At 34.1% G+C, this 20,961-nt stretch overlaps 1 protein-coding gene across 9 annotated transcripts in view; it reads left to right on the top strand.

Annotated features, from left to right (window-relative positions):
* LOC123533781 (TNF receptor-associated factor 4-like) overlaps positions 1-20,961 on the top strand; it is a 65,321-nt gene that overhangs the window by 32,748 nt on the left and 11,612 nt on the right. The window contains exons 1-2 of one of the 9 annotated variants that reach the window (XM_045315639.2): positions 7,967-8,046; positions 18,365-18,416. In XM_045315639.2, the coding sequence (XP_045171574.1) occupies positions 7,973-8,046; positions 18,365-18,416 (126 nt within the window). In that variant the 5' untranslated portion in view covers positions 7,967-7,972. Of the gene's footprint in view, positions 1-7,966; positions 8,047-9,293; positions 9,376-10,265; positions 10,343-13,798; positions 13,863-15,150; positions 15,297-18,113; positions 18,200-18,364; positions 18,417-19,671; positions 19,961-20,590; positions 20,715-20,961 lie in introns of those variants that run through there. The other 8 variants (XM_045315642.2, XM_045315641.2, XM_045315644.2 and 5 more) reach the window with 8 other exon arrangements.

The raw sequence follows: 20,961 nt of genomic DNA, 5'->3' as shown, positions 1-20,961 counted from the left end.
CAGGGGCCTGAACATTAAAAAACCATTTCTGATCAATAACTAGAGAACCACTTGACCCAGAATGTTGAAACTTCATAGGATGATTGGTCATGAAGAGTAGATGACCCCTATTGATTTTGGGGTCAGTCCGTCAAAGGTCAAGGTCACAGGGGCCTGAACATTGAAAACCATTTCCGATCAATAACTAGAGAACCACTTGACCCAGAATGTTGTAACTTCATAGGATGATTGGTCATGAAGAGTAGATGACCCCTATTGATTTTGGGGTCACTCCGTCAAAGGTCAAGGTCACAGGGGCCTGAACATTGAAAACCATTTCCGGTCAGTAACTTGAGAACCACTTGACCCAGAATATTGAAACTTAGTAGGATGATTGGTCATGCAGAGTAGATGACCCCTAACGATTTTGGGATCACTCTATGAAAGGTCAAGGTCACAGGGGCCTGAACATTGAAAACCATTTCCGGTCAGTAACTTGAGAACCACTTGACCCAGAATGATGAAACTTCATAGGATGATTGTTCATGCAGAGTAGATGACCCCTATTGTTTTTGGGGTCACTTCGTTAAAGGTCAAGGTCACAGGGGCCTGAACATTGATAACCAGTTCCGATCAATAACTTGAGAACCACTTGACCCAGAATGTTGAAACTTCATAGGATGATTGAACATGCAGAGTAGATGACCCCTATTGATTTTGGGGTCAGTCTATTAAAGGTCAAGGTCACAGTGGCCTTTTCATGTAAAATCATTTTTTGGAAATAACTTGAGAACCACTTGACCTACAATGTTGAAACTTAATAGGATGATTGGACATGCAGAGTAGATGACCCCTATTTATTTTGAGGTCACTTGATCAAAGGTCAAAGTCACAGGAGCCTGAACAGTGACTTGAGAACCACTATGCCAAGAGTGTTGAAATTTAGCGGGATGACTGGACATGCCAAGTAGTTGATCCCTATTGCAGCCAACCATCAGTGTCTCTTTGACTTTCGCTCCTGACCCCTATTGACTTCTTGCCTATAGGACTTTGCATTGGGGGAGACATGCGCTTTTTTACAAAAGCATTTTCTAGTTTTTTCTACTACATGTACAATTTTCTAATTCACAGTCACTCAACAGCAAATAATATTTCGAACAAAACAATAATTAAGTCACAAAAAAACAGCTTCAAATGAGATATATCCAAGCAACTATCCGCCACACAACCTTTTCTTTCCCTTTTCTCTTTTTCTCTTCTGTTAACTTTTATATAGGTGTGTGTGATGGATAGCTGCCCGGATCATATGGCAGAGACAAGCAGGGTCTTAAACTGCATGAGCTACAGACAGCTCTTAGGCAGTTGAAGACAAAGAAGTCTCCTGGACCAGATGGAGTCACAAATGAAATGCTGACCCATCTAGGCACTGAAGCAATTTGCAAACTCTTGGAAATTTACAACTACAGCTGGACACAAGGACTGCTTCCACAGATATGGAAAGAGGCAATCATGATCCCCATCCACAAGAAAGGGAAGGATCCAAAGAAGGCTGCAAGCTACCGCCCAATCAGCCTAACCAGCTGTGTTGGAAAGACCATGGAGAGGATTGTGAATGCACGCCTGAAGTGGTACATGGAGACTAACAACCTATTTGCAACACAACAAGCTGGCTTCAGACAATTCCGCTCCACTGAGGACCAGACCACTTATCTATCGCAAGAGATAGAGGACGCCTTCCAAGAGCAGAAAGTCATGCTTACAGCATGGATTGATCTGCAGAGGGCGTTTGACAAAGTCTGGACTGATGGACTCCTCGTCAAGCTGATGAGGACTGGAGTAGGAGGTCACATGCTGAGGTGGATGAAGTCATACCTCCACAACAGGAGAGCAAGAGTCAGTTTAGAACATGCCAGTAGTAGGAAGTTCCTGTTGCATCATGGTGTCCCACAAGGTGGAGTCTTATCCCCTACACTCTTCTTGCTTTTCATCAATGATCTGGTGTCTGAACTACCGAAAGGAGTTAAGGCTGCTCTCTACGCTGACGATCTGGTGTTATGGTGTAAGGAAGAACATGCCACTACAGCCACATACAGGATGCAAGAAGCCATCAACAAGCTTTCAGCTTGGGCTGAAGATTGGTGTGTATCGATCAATACAGAGAAATTGTCCACCACACTATTCTCCCTGTCGTCAAAGCAGAGGGCAGGTAAAATCAAGATGGGAAATACTTCGCTGATTGAAGCAGATGAGGCAAAATACCTTGGAGTGACCTTTGACAAACGGCTAACCTGGAAGCCCCACATTAGTCAAGCAGAAGGGAAGGTCCATAAAAAGCTTGCCATGATGCGCAAACTTGCTGGAACAACATGGGGAGCAAACGAGCAAATACTCAAGACAGTATATCAGGGAACAGTGAGACCCCATTTAGAGTATAGCTCAACTGCCTGGTCCACTACTGCCAAAACTAACCAACAGGCTTTAGACAAGGTTCAGAACCAAGCATTGCGGATCATGACAGGTGCTACAAAGTCTACACCAATCTCCTTCATGGAGAAGCTAACAGGCACACAGCCGTTACAAGACAGAAGACATGCAAAGGTTCTGCTTCAAGCAGAGAAGTTCAGGTCTTTTCAAGACCATCCCATGAAAGACAAGCTAGATGGCTATACAAAGAATCGGCTCAAACGTAGCAGCTTCGTACATGAGGCAAAGAAACTCAACCGAGAGTTCAAAACTGAGCTGAGCATTCCAACGACTCCCTTAGGTAGTGAAGACATCATAAACCCACTAGCAAATGATCTGTCCTCAGTGACTGTGAGACTTGCTGTTCCTCGTCTTGACCGCAGGAAGCAAGAGGATGAAGGCATTTGGAAGAGCCTCACACTTGCTATGATCAATGAAGACTATCCTACGGAATTATGGACTCATGTCTATACAGACGGATCAGCCACATGCCCCGTCAAAGATGGAGGAGTAGGAGTTTTCATTCAGTACCCATCTGGCAAGAGAGAAACACTACATGCAGCCACAGGAAAACACTGCAGCAACTATAAGGCAGAGACTGAAGCACTCATGAAGGCCGTCTCAATGGTTGAAGACTCGGCAGAAGAAAGCTCCTCAGTCGTCTTTTTCACAGATGCACTGTCTGTCATGGAAGCTCTGATCAACAATAAAGCTCCGCAGCTAGCCAGGAGAATGCAGAGCCTGAGTATGACCTGCAAAGTAGCACTTCAGTGGATTCCATCCCATTGTGGACTTGCAGGCAATGAAGAGGCAGACAAACTGGCTAAGCTAGGAGCTCAGTCAGAACAACCAACAGTACCTGTGAGTTACAAGGAGAAAGTCACCATCATCAAGGCACTAACGAGACCAAGGATGGAGGAAGATGCTTTTCATCTCCTTGATCGGTCTGACCAAGTGATGATGGTCAGGCTCCGCTCAGGGCACAACAAGCTCAATGCTCACATGTACAAGAAATACAGACTGACGTCATCGCCAACTTGTCCATGTGGTGAAGAAGATCAGACTGCGGAGCATATACTTCAGAGATGCAAAAGGCACGACCAGGAGCGAGCTGCGACTTGGCCAATAGATACCTCAATCCACCAGAAACTGTATGGAGGCATTGAGGATCTTAGGCAAACCGCAAGTTTCATCGAGGCTACTGGTCTGAAAGTGTAGATGCGAATGACAAGAAGAAGAAGAATATGGCAGAAATCTGCCGCACTAACCGGCAGTACTTATATACCGGTAATTATATTATACATATTGCGTAACTGCCGATTCTCTCTCCATCAGTCCAGAAGTATTGTATAATTACTGCATGGACCTCTTGGGCAGCCCCAGCAGTCACTCAATATTCTACTGAGCAAAAAGCCCCTGAATGATATCAGAAAGTAAAACACTTATATGAAAAGCCCGATCAAATTATATTAAGAAAAAATGTTAGGCTGTTTCATTTAAACAAAATATAAACAACAAAATACCATCCTTGTGAAAATTGCAACAATATTTCACACAAAAGTTCGCTTAAAACGTGTAACAAAAGTATATAATTATTTACTTCATTGTCTTAATTTTCAAGTGCTTTTCTGCATATATCTGTTACATGCATGTTGTCTCTCTTACCTGCCCCTGGGTAATTAGTAATCAATCAAGGGACATAATTATGTTAAAGACATTTGTAATGTGTATCCTTAATTGGACATTTTTGATGTTAACATATCTGTTATCATAAAGATAAAAGGAGAAGATAAAAGTGACCTTCAGGTGAGAAATTGTTATGTGACATTTATGATGGATCTGGAGGTTTTCTGGAAATAAGGGAATAATGCTCTGAAATACTGAATGGACTAACACCATTTTGAAAACATTCAGTATCATGTTTATAGTTTTTCAGAATTATTGACTTTAACAGAATGTGGAAAGTATTATTTCATATCAAAAATAAATGAAGGTAAAGAATTTATATTTTTTTTTTTTTATTCAGAAATTTTACCTGACATTAATTAATAGCAAGGCAGATGTTGTCCTAGAAACAGGACATTTGGCTGATATAGAGCCAGCCTTGTCTGTTCTATTGAATATGCATCAGTTATCCATTTTTACAAAAGAAATTCATTTTAATCAGTTATCGCATCTGGTCAAGTGCACTTCATGTGCTTATCCATACACTTTTTTTGTTGAATTCCTTAACATGAGTTATTTTATCTGTGCAAATATATTGTGTTTGATCTTCACATTTTTCAGAAAATGATTTTACGGAATAAATGTTTATCAAATTTGCATATACTGTATAAGGACACCTGTCATTTAAAATGTTGCTATAGTAACAGCAGGTGTGGTACCGTTAATTAAACAACTGTATCTTAATTTCCTTGTTAAAAATTGGAGTGTGTTTATCCTCCGAAGTACTTTCAACCTTTAAATTTTTAATGACCCTTGGTTGCTTTATTCTAGTTAAGTCTCTTTTATGGCTGTCGCTGCTCTTTTTGCGCCGAAATTGACGTAAACGTACTGTGAAAATGACAGGGTATGAATATGTTATGATAATCGCATCAGTGGAGTCCACGTGCCGATAGTTGATCTAAATAAATTGCCAGCGTGTGTCAGGTGGCGGAGTATCAACTAATTGTCAAGTTTTGTCACTGAAATGGATAATGAGGGGCTTCGTTTCGTCATGCTGATTTTAATCTTTCGTAAGCCATATAAAAAATCAGGAGGCGGGATGTTTACAGGGATTTTAAGTCTGTGTAGGGCAGGTGGAAAGCGTAGATTTTTTAGTAACATAAAACTGACAATTGAGTACATCTTAAAATGATATTTAGTATTTTTGCATAATAATACTCCTAATAAAATTCCAATGTTTTTACTCTACTGCAGCTGCTTGATTATATGGTAAGATATTAATGATTGTCTCTTCATGTCCTCAATTTTATGGAATGACCTTTGTTATATTAAAAAAAAATTACATGAAAAAAATGATGTTCTTTAAATTGTCTATTGGAATATCAAAATATCATAGTATCAAAGTATTAAAAAGACGACAAATTATTGTGTATATATATTTGTTACACTCTTTTTACATTGCAGTTGGTCACGAGTATTTTATCAAAGAAGTATAAAATACACAGAATGGCAACAGGAGATAATCTCACGTAAGCTCATGTCAGCGCATTATCTTAATGAAGCGCTTGCCGACTTGTCAAATCGACAGACGCTTATTAAAGTATTACACTGGAGATACGGCTGGCACGTAATAAACCGAATCGGATCCAATTTTCAAACGACAACTTTTGATTTCTCGGACTTCCAATCATAAATTCATTCCTTCCCCATGTAGATAATACAAATAACATTAAAATAACACCATTATCTTTATAAATAAATGATCTGATAGAAAGTTTTTCATGACACAATTTTTTTATCTTTCTTCTGCCTGTTTCATACACCTGTAAAACGAGATCTCATTCAGTTCCCAAGTGATGTTGGCGAGATTTGCTCTATATATGCCTTTCAAGTTGCCGATCTATTTATTTTTATAGCTCTTTGATTTTATGAATACAATTTACCATTCTTAAAAAAACTAGTTCTGTTATGTCTGTCATTGAAACTCTTAAAATTTATTTACTGCTTGGAGAGGAGAATTACATTTATTTTCTATAAAAGACAGAAACTGTATTCATCTTAGTACAAATAAATCTGATTTGAAAACTGAACCTTGTAAATGCCACTCCCAAACATAAACTGGACACTCAATAGGTGGTCTAAATTCCCACCAGTTTCTTTACATACAGGAAATTAAAATAACTCAAATTACAATAAAACAATTATATAAAAAGCTTTATTTTCCTTTTTTAAGAAAAATGGAAATACTTGTGGTTTTGATAAATTAAATACCATTAATGGATTGTAATTTTATCGTCTATTGATTACAGGTAAATCACCTGTTCTTGTGATTGATTTTCCATTTAACATCATTAGCCTTATTAGGATTTTTGCTTTATTTTTCTCAAAATGCATTAAATGATTAAAATACAGCTACAATTTGAATTCCTTGCATACCTTTACTTTATGATGAAATATTGAAGGAATATTTAAAAATGACTTATTTGATAACATTAAGGGTGTTTATTATGTTGCTCTGTCTACTGCAAAACATGGTGGTTTGGGCTTTTATTAAGGTTTGCTATTTATATATTTTTTGGTGTTTTACATACCATGCCTTCTGTTGCCATTGACTTAAGGATTCACCTGGCAGAGATAATTTTCATTTTTGCCAGTAGCTGTTTTATGATTTTGGAACATTGAAGGGGTAAGGTTAGGTCCGCACCATAAATCAAGTTACGGTCCTCCGTGATGCTTTTTTGCCACTGACTGTTCCAAGGTGGTGCTGTACTGTGTTCACTTACTTACAAATTAATAAACCAGTATTCGTTATGATGGTTAAATTCACTTAACTTCTATAGATGTTAAACTTTATCATTTTGATAGATATAAAAATTTCAATTTGACAGACCACCTCCTGTTTGTGATACCCCAGGGGTAACAACATATGTCTGGATGTCCAACTCCTGCTGGTCTCTTCAAGGGGTTTCATACCTCTTAGTGACATTTGGTGTCAACTCTAACCCTACCAAATAATGGGGTGTTAAAGTCTTGCAAAAAAGTCACAAGTGTTAACAGTATCTGTATGCAAATATCAAAGTATTGTGTTACAGTGTTAGCTCACAGATGAAGGGGTTTAAACACTTAATGCACGACGGATCAGTGTCCTGTTTGTTGACTTTTTCTCTAAAATAACGCCTTTTGCACAGTGGGATAACTTAAACAGCTGCCCGACCACCCATTGTCATGTAAAACGTAGCCTAACATAGTCTTTATGAAATTTAAGCACATGTTTGTAACTGAAGGGAGTCTGTCACAAGTGGGAGGGTACTAGACCTCATGTTTTGGATAAATACTACTCCAAAAATATATTTTTTTAAGACAGACATTCTGTTCTCAAAACCTTGAGTGACTAGTGATAAGGAAAGTGTTTGTGAGTGCTAGGTGTAAACTTTCACCTGCATTTTATCCTATTGTTTGTTGCAGTTGTGAAATTTTTGACAAATCTTTATTGAAAAGTTTTACACCTGGATGTAATAATTATTTTTTGTGTTAAATTTTTAGTAAAACTTTTTACACTGAAGGTGTTAGTTGAAAGTGTTGTATTTAATTGTGGGAGAATTTATTAGACAATCTGACCAGTGTAGAGGTGACATTTGAAAAAGAAGTGACCTTTTAACTTTTTGGATAAAGACAGAAGGCTTCCTGATGCCCAGTGATATAATATTATAAAAATATTGAATCAAAATATGTGACATTTTGGAGATAAAACTCTTTTTTTATTTGACAGTTTCTTGACAAGTTCTGGTAGATATAAAGAGTCTTTGAAGATTGCATTTATTTTTCACTTCTCACAAATCTCTAGCAAAATAATTATTATATATTAATGGACATAATGCCTGTGTTATCAAGAAATGAACTGATCAAAGCAAGTGTTAAACTTCTGGATAAAGTCAAAAAGTAAGTATTTTAGAGATTTTTAGTGGCAATACCTGAAAAAAAAGGGTTTATGGATATTGATGATTGTTAACAGAAAAAGTTGGCATGTTCAGAGACTTTATTTTACATTGCATATTGGATTTGACTATCTTTCATTTGCTGCCATTCTGTAATCTTCTGATCAATACCTCCAGTCTGGAAGATCCACAGTAGTGATGTAATGAATCCTGAGAATAAATCCACCACCTAACAATCAGAATAATTCTGATGAAACATTTAAAACTATTTAGGAATTTAATTTATAAATTAAGATGTTCTCTGTTGATTTTAGTTGTAGTTTTAGCACTCTGTTCAGCATTTGTAATGAAATCAGATATATATTTCATTTCCTTATGATATAGCACTTTTCATATTATTTTAATCAGTTTGTGAAACCACAACCAATTTGTTACCTGTTTAATACTTTTAATTCTTACCTCAGTTTTTTATCTTTTAGTTTGAGGTGCAAAGTACATGTATAAATATTTTACCTTTAATATTGACTGTGAAGTGGATTATAATACCTTATACGCTGAAGTAGAGGAAATTACCACAGATTTGATAAAATCTTCATTTCCTTCTTTTTTGTTCACAGAAATCATCAAAATCTCAAATTTACCGCTAAGATATTTTATTGAATGCGTATCGTATCTTTATCTGACTTAAGTGGTTAATGTATTGTTGAAACTTCCGCCAAAGGTCGTCATATCACAAAATTACAATTCAAGTAAATTTATGAAATGAGTCAATGAAAGGTCTTGAATTAATTTGTAAAATTGCCAAATTTGTCCCGTAAAGGGTCAAAGGTAATCATAATTGGAGTTCAAAGTGAGTCATTTATTTAGGCTGGTCTTGCGTGCATTGTGTATTTATGTGTCTTCATGATTAGATTTTACAGTTTACGCTCATTTAAAGTGATTTTTGTAATTTATGGTAATTTCTGCATGATACATTAACTCGAAGGTCATATAATATTATAAAACATGGCTCAACATAAGCTACAGAAGGATACTACAACTCTTAAATTTGCATGATATGAATATAATTCAGTGGTATAATTGAAACACTATCTGTTACATGATATTGTATTCTACAGTTATAAATTCTCTTCTACTGTTGAAATTATAAGGACTTTAAAATTTTTTAAGAGTTGATTCAAATATATAACTGCACTGATTGAGCTATAAGCCAATGGTGACACACATTATGACCTAATATAATATAAACGATAAAGATAAAGGATAAATTGAGAATGAGTGACAGACAGTACAGAAAATATAGGAATGAAATGAAACATTTCAGGAATAGATTGTAAGTAAATACATCATCATTTTTTTCTGTCTTATATATAATATTAAAGGTGACAATGTATGATTATATTATATTAGGATATTCTGTGAAATCTTTTCATTTCTTAGGAATGAAATTTCGTTGTCTTGTTTGTTGGGATATGACTTTGTAATTTTATAATTTTGAATATAAGAGAATTTTTACTTGTTTGTTGTTCCATCTGTATACTGTAATTGCAACTGCAATCATAGTACTAAGTTAATGTTAGTTGCATAATGTTTTGCCAGTGAAATAAGATTAAGGCATTAGGTTTAGGAAATCAAATGGTGTGTCTCCTAATTTGGTCAAATTAAATTAAGTGTGGACTTGGGTGAGAGTAATTGGACTTCAATAATTTGAATTGACTCTGTCACCAGTGTATGGTCGTTAAGGACATTTGGTCAAGATGCTTGTATTGTCCTGGGCAGGTGAGAGGCTTTAAATACTGACCACTTATATAAGTTGAAGGGTTTGATGTGGTTTCACTGAGATATAACCCATTATTTATAGAGGGTTATAAACATCATCTCTATAAACAGGCTTGCAACATAAATAACTCCTTGACACATCCCCAAGTTTAATCTTAATACTTCAAGATGTTCCACAGCATTATCTGACTCATCTTGCATCCAGTGCACAAAATTTTGTGGGCAAACAAAAACATACAATTTTGTAAATTATAATGTTGTTGGTATAATTTTCATGTATTTCTTTGTTTTTAACTTTAAGTATCGTGATATTTGAGATTATTGTTAAAGCCAGGAAGTGAAGTATATATAAGACATATTTTTGTTAAATTCAGAATGATAGTTTGTTTAACCAGAAAAAACAGCATTTTTTAGTGGATTCAGGTGTTAATAAAAATTCTTTGAATAGCTTTGTGAAGAATGAACAGATGGCAGAAGTTTGATAAGATGAAAAAAAGTTCAGGTGGACACTCCAGATACAGGTAATAACATCAGGTTTTATTGATGTATTTAATCGAAAGTTCAGTTTGATGGGTTAAAGAAGTCAACCTGCTGCTTTATTTATATGCACTTAGACCTTATTTAGTGTCACCCTCATAGTTTGTAACTTATTACAAATGTTAATATAGGTTGAATTATTTTCTTAAGTACTGTGACTGAGAGCAAAGGCTATTTAGGTAATCCTGTTACTTCTGTAGTGATTCAAGATGTCAAAGCCCGGTTAGATTAGTTTGTATGCCAGCTGACTTGCAAGCAGGGGGTCGTAGGTTCCAGTCTTACGCTGGGTAGTTTTTCTCTGTATAAAATACAACACTTCTTACTTATTCAAGTGGAATGAAATTCAAAGATGTTTCAATCTCTGGCAAAAGCTGCTGCTGAGGCAGGACATGGTCTTTATAATATCCATTTGATAATTTGCAAGAAGATTGAATAAAAACAGTATAGCTTTGAACAGCTGATACTAGTATGAAAGAATCTTAAAGTTTTAGTTTGGTTCAAGAAAGTTTTTGATGTTGGTTAGATATTGTCCACTTTCTTTTCTTTAGAAAAAAATCATAGTGGTGGACATAGCAAAGATATGTGAGGTTTCACTTAAGTCGGCACCGTGTAAAATATGGAGTGGAGTCATGGAGTGGAGTGGTGGAGTGGAGTCTGGAGTCGATTTTGGAGTCAATTTTGGAGTCAAATTCGGAGTCGATTTTGGATTCAGATTTGGGGTGGAGTCTTTTTTGGAGTCAAATTAAGAGTCAATTTTAGAGTCTAATTTGGAGTCAAGTTTTGGAGTCAAAATTTAATAAAACCTAGTATCATACTCCTCTAGAAATAACAATGACAGTTACTGATGTTTTCTCAAATGACCCTTATCAGATTGGTAAGAATAACTTGCCATTACATTGGATAGTTAATTACAACCAATCACTCTCTACTTTATGACAGATTTCTACAAAATTCTGCTGGAGAAGGTACTGGTACAGTACCTCAGCATGATATCTCATTCTTATCAGGACTTAACCCCTAGTTCCTTCATGGTTTATTATTTATGATGTTGGGTCAGATGTTGCCTGAAGATTACTCAGAGAGAATTGATAAACATTTCTAACTTGAAATGTGAAATAATGAGAAAGTATTGTTTTAAATTTTTAAAATGAATCCGGAAAATAAAAGCAAGAAAAAATAACTTACGTAATTTAATATTTACTATCTGCTACAAATGGCATAAAATAATAGACAATAGTACAATTCACAAAAAAAAAAAATACATTTGCACTAGTCTGGTTCTTGATTCCTCTGTTCATTCCATACAAAATTTGCTTTCAAACCATATTAGAGTAAGACAAATTGTTAAAGAACTATATGAATTCTGATCAACTTCATGCCTGTGCAGGCCATTCTCGCATACAAGAGCTCTACCACAGTTCTCGGGTACCATGTCGAACATCAGATGAATGAGAAAAGTGCAGGCTGATCTAGTTCGATCAAAATTTATAAACGATACCTATATTAAATAACGAATGGCGTATTGATAAATTAACAAGGTTAGAATTTATAAATATCCAGATTGCAGGCGAGTAGCCAGGACCTTATTCATAGTACGCGGGGGTGGTGTTGTGGGTACGGGGGTATCCTCCCCTAAGAATTTTTTAAAATGAGAACAGCAAATGGTGCATTTTGGGTATATCTGAAGTAAATACAGTGAACGTAAACCTTGTTCCTTTTTTTGTTTTTGTTTTGTTTTTAATAAATTTCATACAAAATGCATTATTTTAGTAGACCTACACACATGTGAAAGAGACATTTCATTACAGATATTTTTCAGTACATACAATAGGATCGAGCCAATATGCACCCTAAAACAGAGCAAATCAGCTATCCCTTTTCTATACAAACTGGCCGATCATTTGAACAAAGTAAATAGTCCAATTTCTAAAAACATTGGTTCAAAAAATGCAGGCTTTTGTTGTAACTTTAAAATAAATCAACAAAGACATATTGAGGGGCGATATCGAAAAAAGTGTTTATTTAGAATTATTGCTATTACGTTCCCTTTCACGTTAAGCCTGCAATAAACCCTCGTTGTTTTCAGTAGTTTTGAAATTTCTATGCATTATTTAATGGTTTGATCAGATTTCTACAGACGTTCTTATGAAAACAATGCTAAAGACCGAACAAGATTTGTAGAGAGGCTGATATCTATGAATTCTTTCTTCCTGAAATAAATGCTACTTGAAATTATAATATAATGTTTCTGGGACTTTAATACCCTTGGTAAACCATAATATTACCAATAATGACATGACCATTGTCTTAAAACACAGACTGTAACAGAAATTTTATAACCAGGAAAACCGTGATGAAAACAGTTATAACCAGTGTTGTTGTTTTTTTTTTCGACCATTCCATTCCTAAATTCAACACAAAAATGATAATAATAATCAATTTAGACCAAACACTTCAGTAACATTAAGCATCAATGAGACTCCACTCACAAAATCCCTAAACATTAAAAAAATCCTGCTTGAGAGGCCGCATAAAATTAGAGACCATTTGTCTTAAAACCCATTTTATCAATCAAGAATGTTTCAATAAGAGACAATTACATATATTTAGTGACTACAGGCCTGAGAGAAATCACCCCATGCCTCCAATAAAAAAATGGCTCCAAAAAAACACCACTCCAAATTTGACTCCAAAATCGACTCCAAAACTGACTCCAAAATGGACTCCAAATTTGACTCCAAAAAAGACTCAACTCCAAAATTGACTCCAAATTTGACTCCAAAATTGACTCCAATATTGACCCCAGACTCCACTCCACCACTCCACTCCACGACTCCACTCCATATTTTACACGGTGCCCACTTAAGTCACTGAAAAAATGTCATTGATATTTTGTTGCAAGTTGTGTAAAAACTGTTTGTTAGATCCTCAGGATGTACAAGAGACACCAGGAGACATTGAAACAAAGGACTTGCCATACATCATGCGCCGTACATTCTGTGTTGTTTACTTCAGTGACATAACAAAAAATTGGGTGGCTAATTACCTTTCAGGTGTGAATCTTTTGTTTCAGATATAATTAACAATTTTAATTACCAAAAGTCAGGGAAAGTTAAAGGTAAAACAATACAACAGTTGTCAATAGAAAAATTCAGATTTTTGATAAAGATTTTTGTGGTCTTTGTGTGGAGTTATACGGTTGTGTATGGTTCAGTAGTCAGACCTGATGTCTGATGGCTGTTATCTGATTTGTTACTGATTCAGTGATCTCTATCTCTGCTCCATCAAACATTTCTACCTGGACATTTTCAAGTTCATTTGAGAATTAAACTGTTCAGTCATCATCTAAGTCAGCAATAGTTCAGATCAATTAAGAAAACCACAGGACACATTTCTTTCTCATCAGTTGATGGAGTAGGGTGATATTTGTTAGTTAGTGGTTAGTGGAACTTTTAAATAGTTTTTTTGAATGGCGGATATACAGAACAATTGTTTGATTTGGAGGTATGTTGCAACCATAGCAGATTTCTCTTCATAGTATTGATAGTAAAGATTGATTTGATTTGATTTTCTTTTTAATTTTGGCAAAATTGTTGATCATTTGGCTTTAGCAAACAATGCCTTAGATAACAGGCTGTAAGTCAAAGCTGCTGTCAAATTATTTTTTTTAAATGATAAATTTCTAATTTATAAATGTTTTGAAAATCTATATGAAATGTTGGTGATTTTATTCTTGTTTTAACATGATTGTAATGTAATGATTTTAATTTAACAAAGTGTTTAGTTGTTTTAAGGTTGTTTTGATGGTGTTTTGTGTATTAGATATTGATTTTCTGTTAATGGAAAAGATGACAGCACTTTCTAATGAAGTTTTAATCTCAACAGCTGATCTTGTAAAAACATCTGATACAGGGACTGATAAAGATTCTGTTAGTCACTTTGATGTTCCTGGTGAAAACCTAAGTGAAATAACAGAGAGATATTGATAATGATATTGTAACAATAACAGACAATCATACTGGTGTTATCAGTTAGTTATCATGAATGATTATCCTGTAGAAATTGTGTAACTGTTGGTTCAGTTAGATAATTATATTGGTTGGTATTAGATAAGGGCATGAAGACTTGAAGCATAGACAAGGTTATAAAGTTGTTTTTGTAAATTGATAATAATTTGACAGAGTCTAAAATCAAACATATACACAGTTACAAAAATGTTTTTGTAAACAGATAATGGTTTGATAAATATTAAGGCTACCAGAATGTTAAGAATTGTTCAGAAATTCAGAGGGTTGGGACCTCAGTTTCTAAAAATTCTTGAGATCAAACAGTTAGAATTTAAGTGGTAAGAATGTTGTTAGGAAATACAAGTATTATATTGAGACAGAGGTCACCAACTCCGATGTAAGTTTATATTTATGTGTATTTAAACAAATGTTAAATTCTTAAGTAAAGATTTAACTAAAACTTAAGATATTTGAAACTGTTACATCAAAGCAATATCGTGGAATGTTTTTTCATTTTTATTATCTTGTGTAAAGCGTCTAAAAGTCTCTATATATAATTATTAAAGTGATGAGAACATTTGATAAAAATCTGATATGTACCATGTCAGTATGTTTTATTGACAGGAGTGATTGACAGTTATAGAGACACATGGTTGCGGAAATGTGATACTTTATAACACATCTTTAAATACCGTTTACAATAAACAACGTTTATTTTTTAAACAGACATCTTGTCACTTAAAAGCGATGTAAATCCAGTTGATAAAATTCTTATGTTTAAAAGCATCTAGGAATGAGGGATATATAAGTAAAAACTGTAAATATGTTAATGTTGTTACTTATAATGACATAGATTGATATAATTTACTGATGCTCCCCAACTAAGTGGATATTAATAAAGGTATCACAGTCTCTATGTTGAACAAAAAATGTAAGTTATGTTACTGTTATTTCTAGAGATTTACATGTTGATGATTTTAAATATTGATTATTTTGGGTGATTTCTATGTTGATTATTGTGGGTGGTTTTGATGTTGATTTTTGTGGGTGATTTTAATGTCAATTATTATAAGTGATTTTAAAGTTGATGTTTGTTGGTGAATTAAAAAAAAAAGATTATTGTGGGTGATTTTAATGTTGATTTTTGTTGGTGATTTGAATATTGTTGAGAAACTTAGTGACCAAATTAGCTGCAAGTGATTTAAATGTTATTCTTCATTACCTCTTGAGACTCAACACAAGTCTGCTATTATTTTTCATTTTATGCTTTCAGTGGATCTTCTCACATATTTCATTAGTTATTTGAGCATATTTTTTTTAATTGGTTTTTAAGATTTTAGTGGCAGTAGTTTTGCTTGAGTTTACTTTTACAACATAAATATATTATGTGAAATCAGCAGAATGCTGTGTAGGGCTCAGTATCAGCATTGACTTCAACACAGTCTGTTTCCTCTTCTCTAAGGAGTCAAATTATGTTCTGTATGTACAAGTTAAATATTGATACAAGATAATGGCTGACTGTACTCTATGGTGTCAGTGTCACTACGTAATGTTTATTCATCAACAGATGCTGGTGACAATGTTTTTATGAAGTTGATCAATATGTCATATATCTCCGATAATTTCATGAGTTTCTGATGTTATAATGGATCAGAAGGATTTAAAATTACCAAGACAACACAATCTTTACTAGTTTCGACGTTTATGTCTTCGTCATTATTGATGTTATAATGGTAACTTGTTTTAACAACATCGTCTTAAATTATAGTTTTTATTATTCAAACTTTTTTATATATAAGTAATTATGGAAAATTAACATGAGACAGGTAATCAGTTGTGAATATAATATGAGAATATGTTAATAAGGGCTTTTTTTTTAATTTTGTAGAAATTATTCTTTTGTTGTGCATTGTTAATTATGCTCTTGAATTGGATCTTTTTTGATCAGTGTTAATTCAAGGTAGAAGGAATATAAATGGAATAATTGTACTTGATTTAGACTCTGTGCTGAATTATTTTAATTACTTAAATTGTACATTTCTTGTCCTGGGAATTATATATCACAATTAAAGTTAATATACAGTTGTAGAAGAATGACCATATTTGCAGAATTGACCTTGTATACCCAGTCAAAATAGAAATCATAGCTTCAAATTATATTTTTGTAGACTCTAAGGGTTGTTAAAATAAATGGATAATAACCATTTATAAGATCTTTATCAAAGAAGATGCATATCTCAGTGAATTTTGATAAATTTCTTTGATGAATGGCTTTGATTTTTTAACAGTTTTAGGATTACTTAAATTTCTTAAACTTTCTTTGGATTTGGTTAATTTACTTCAGTTTTGATTTATATGACTTGTTACAGTAATTTTCAGTAATTATGTTACAATTTTGTTACAGACAGAATTGATCACTGACTTGTGAAAGAAATATGGACACTTTTTATTCCCTAGCAGCTCTCTTACACCTCTGTCTGTTAGCAAATTTAAGAAACCACTGTGTTGTCCTCTGCGGCCGAGTGGTTAGGGTCACTGACTTTGAATCGCTTGCCCTCACCGATGTGGGCTCATTGCCACACTTGTGGCATTGAATTCTTCATGTGAGGAAACCTGAGCTGGCTAATGGAATGTCAGTGGTTCTACCCAGGTGTCCGCCCGTGATGAAATAATGCATGGAGGGGCACTTGGGGTCTTTCTCCATCGTGAAAACTGGAAAGTCGCCATATGACCTTTAAATGTGTTACTGCGAGTTAAACCTAACCAAAAGAAAAAAAATAATAATACTGTTGAAAATTGGGTAAACACAAATCAAACAAACTAACAGACACACCATTGGGAAAAATGATTGTACTGCTTGTTCTTGTTTAGATTTATCTTCTTGTTTGAAAGTGAAACAGTAATTGGTAAAGCAATTTTTCTATTAGAAGATTGAAAAGAGAAACTGTACTTCACTGTAAATCAAAGCAAACTAATTAAGCTACTGGAATTTATTGATGGAGTTACTCAGATATAAGGCTTGGATATTGATTATGCTTCCATGTAAGCTCACCTGAGCACCAGGTTTTAACTTTCGGCTTATGATACTTTTATCTTCGCTTTGATGTTCCTATAGGTTGCTTAATTAAGACATAGCGAAAGTCATTCTCAAACTGTTTGTAAGCATGGCACCATCTCTGAATAATTATGATGAAAGAAAAGAGCACCTAATCTAAAGTTACCTCTCATTTAGTGCATTCAGATTCAGAGTTATCTCCCTTTTAAGGATGTATGCAAGGGCACTCAGTTCATAGTTTTCTCCCTTTTTATTTCAATGCCAAGTTTCCACTTTCATGCCAGAAAAATAATTGATAATGGACTGTTTGTAATTTTATAAAAAGTGGTGTGTAAATTGATCATAAAATATGTTCAGTGTTCTTTCTTCTGTCAGATACCGGAGCTTTTTATGGTGTTATATCTGCCAAGTTATAGATTTTCTGTTCATTAACATCAATTTCAGTTCTTTTTGTCATTACAGGCAAATATTTAGTTAATAAATTGAAGTGATTTATACCTGCCTGCTCTTCTCCTTAATGGAAGGTTTTTGTTTACTGTGATGAACAGGAATAAACTAAGAGATCATATTGTCCTGAATGGACAATCATATTAATAAAGAATTGATGCATGACAATAAATGTTGAAAATATTATAAAAATACGATCAGTAACCTCATATTGGTAATAGATACTATAATAGTGAAAAGGCTTTGCTTGTAATCTTTTAACGAAATGCACTGTATTTACATTTATGGGAATATTAATGGTTTATGTAGTTTGGGAACTTACTTAGAAAAAGGTATTATTAGTTATTTCATTGAATTTTTATCATATTTTTCTTCAGCTGACATGGCAGTGAATTGTCTTTCCAGCACATTCAATATTTTTCTGTATTGCCAAGTAATTTCTTGGAAAGAGAAAATTCACAAACTATTTATAACTTTCTCATCTTGTCTATTTACAGTGGTGGTGTGTTCAAGTGCCCAGAAGATGACAAACCACTAGATTACGCCAAGGTAAGTTCAGATTTCTTTACTTATTTTTCTGTTGTCAGAGAATCCTGAGACTTGACAACAGCTAAACAACACACGGAACCATGATGACTATCTTAGAATTCTTTGTACAGACTGATTCTAGTGTCCTTAAGTGTCAAACCAGACATTTCTGACAACACCTTCTTACAATTAAACTTTGAACCAGACCCATAAGAAATTTAAGATCTATCATGGGAAATTTAAAAACTTTAAACTTCTAGTACTGGTGAGAGGTCTGGTAATGATTATGTATGACAACAGAAGATAATTGAATATAGGAATCGGCAAATCCATATTCAGTGGCATAAAATCGGAAGTACAAAATAAGAAATGTCTGAAAGCTGCAATTACTGTGATCTGATGGATTATATGACAATATTTATGTGATAAATATTGAATATAGAGTACTGGTGTCCATCAGGGAGGCTGCTGCTACAATATTATAGAGGATTGTGACATGATTACAGTATTAATACATCATACTGTCTGTCACATTGTGGTGTAATTGGTCAGGTATAGCCACTTTGATGTCCAGTAAATTGTTAAGTTATTGTCTCTGGTTGACCACCTATAGTGTCTGATAGAAGGATATCTGTAGATCTCTCAGATGACCAATTTCAGTAATCATTTAGTTTCACAGACTGGTTAACAGACTGGCACATCTGTTATCCGATTCCAAATGTATAAAATTGAGTTTGTGGCAACACTACAGTCACTACTGTAGGTGAATTTTTCTATGACTTCTTTCGATTTCAGTTTTGTTTTTCAAAAAAGAATTTTTTGAGAAACTGTGTAACCAAAACTGATTTAATATTTCAGTGTTATCAAGATTTGCCAGAAATCTTTTGAAATTCTGTTAAACATGTTTAGAAATTTATTTTTAAAATACGAAGTATAGAAGATCATCAGCAAAAGAAATCTGATTATCTGATTCCGTATATTATAGTGTGCACATGTGGGCAGTGTATGTATAAGATTATATGCAAGCTGTTCTCATTGATGATGTATTGATAAAAAATCTCCACATATAATGCAATATTGAATTATCTCAGACGTCATGGCCAACATAGATACAGTGTTAATGCTTTTACTTGAAATGTTTCTTATGTTTTTGCTTTACTTTCATCAATGAGAATTATTATAGCAAGTTCCTGGTATATAGTTACTACCTGTACTGTACTATACATTTTGGCAAAGATTCCATGCATGGCCTGGAAATGCAAAAGCGTAGCTTGTCTCTAAAAAGCTTGCTCATGTTTATATACGTTTAAACTTGTGCTAGAAAAATTTGACTGATGGATTTATATATGATTCCTCTACAAAATGGTGTATGAATTATTTGTTATATGAGAGGAACAGTGTTAGTGAAGAGAGTTTTAGGGTAAAACTAGGACATAAGAAGTGTTAGTGAATAGAGTTTTAGAGTGATAAGAATGGATAAAACTCGGTCAAAAAGATGTTTAATTAAGCCGACATCATTTAGATTTTCTCCCGAGGTATCTCCAGATTCTGCTGTTGGACTGAGGGTAAACTTTTCTCTTTGTTTTTTATTTTAAGATATCAGTTTGCTAATTAATGAGTGATAATCAGTGGTTAATTAGTAATTGCTGTTTTCAAAGTACCAAAAATCAGATCGAGTTACAATGACTGTAAAACAAAGTGAAAAAAACTCTGGTTTCTGTTGGAATCAGTGGCTGTTGTTTAGCTAGAGGGTCACTGAATTACGCAACTTGTATTTTTCATATATTATTTGTGTATGTCTTAATATCACTTACACATAAGGTCCCTTCACTTCTCAAATACAACATAAAAAAACTACAAAAATACATATGTTATGAATCTTGTATGTGTATGGTGATGGATGAATCTTGTTTGTGTATGGTGATAAATGTCGTATGTGTATGGTGATGAATCTCGTATGTGTATGGTGATGAATCTCGTATGTGTATGGTGCCCATATTTGAATATGTATGGTACTGCTATATTGAAGCCATACTAATAGTTTGTGACAGACAGTAGCTATGAATTGCAGTAAAACACTGGAAATTAATAGCATCATCTCCCATTTCAAACACAGGAATTCAAACTTTGGGTTTTGAATCTAGAGAAGATTGGATTGCAGTCCAGAGTTTAGATTGCCACATGATATAATAAATTTTGTGATAAAATTTTGAAGTTTGGGAAAGATATAAATGTTGTCAGCTGGGCACTTCACAGGTTTCATAATGACAAAGGTAGACAGATCTTCAGAGGAATTGTACAGCAGGATTTAGGATTTTAGTGAGTTCATTTTCTTTCATTGCTTTAATTATGTGGATAAAAAAGTCCAGGGAAATTGGCTGTGGTGTGTACTGAGAAAAGCTGTGTTGCCTGCTTAGAACATTTGATTAAATATGGATTTCTAGTAAAACATTAACCAGTTTCTCAGGTGTATTGAAATATTGATAATTAAATGAGTGAATGAAGCAGTTAACTTGATTGATATAAGCAACAAGCAGTTTACCATGTGGGAGTGCAAAGTGGTTAA

The sequence above is a fragment of the Mercenaria mercenaria genome, chromosome 12 (assembly GCF_021730395.1).
Source record: "Mercenaria mercenaria strain notata chromosome 12, MADL_Memer_1, whole genome shotgun sequence".
NCBI classification, from domain to species: domain Eukaryota; kingdom Metazoa; phylum Mollusca; class Bivalvia; order Venerida; family Veneridae; genus Mercenaria; species Mercenaria mercenaria.
The sequence above is the reverse complement of the archived record's forward strand: the minus strand, read 5'-3'. Positions and strand labels throughout refer to the sequence as shown.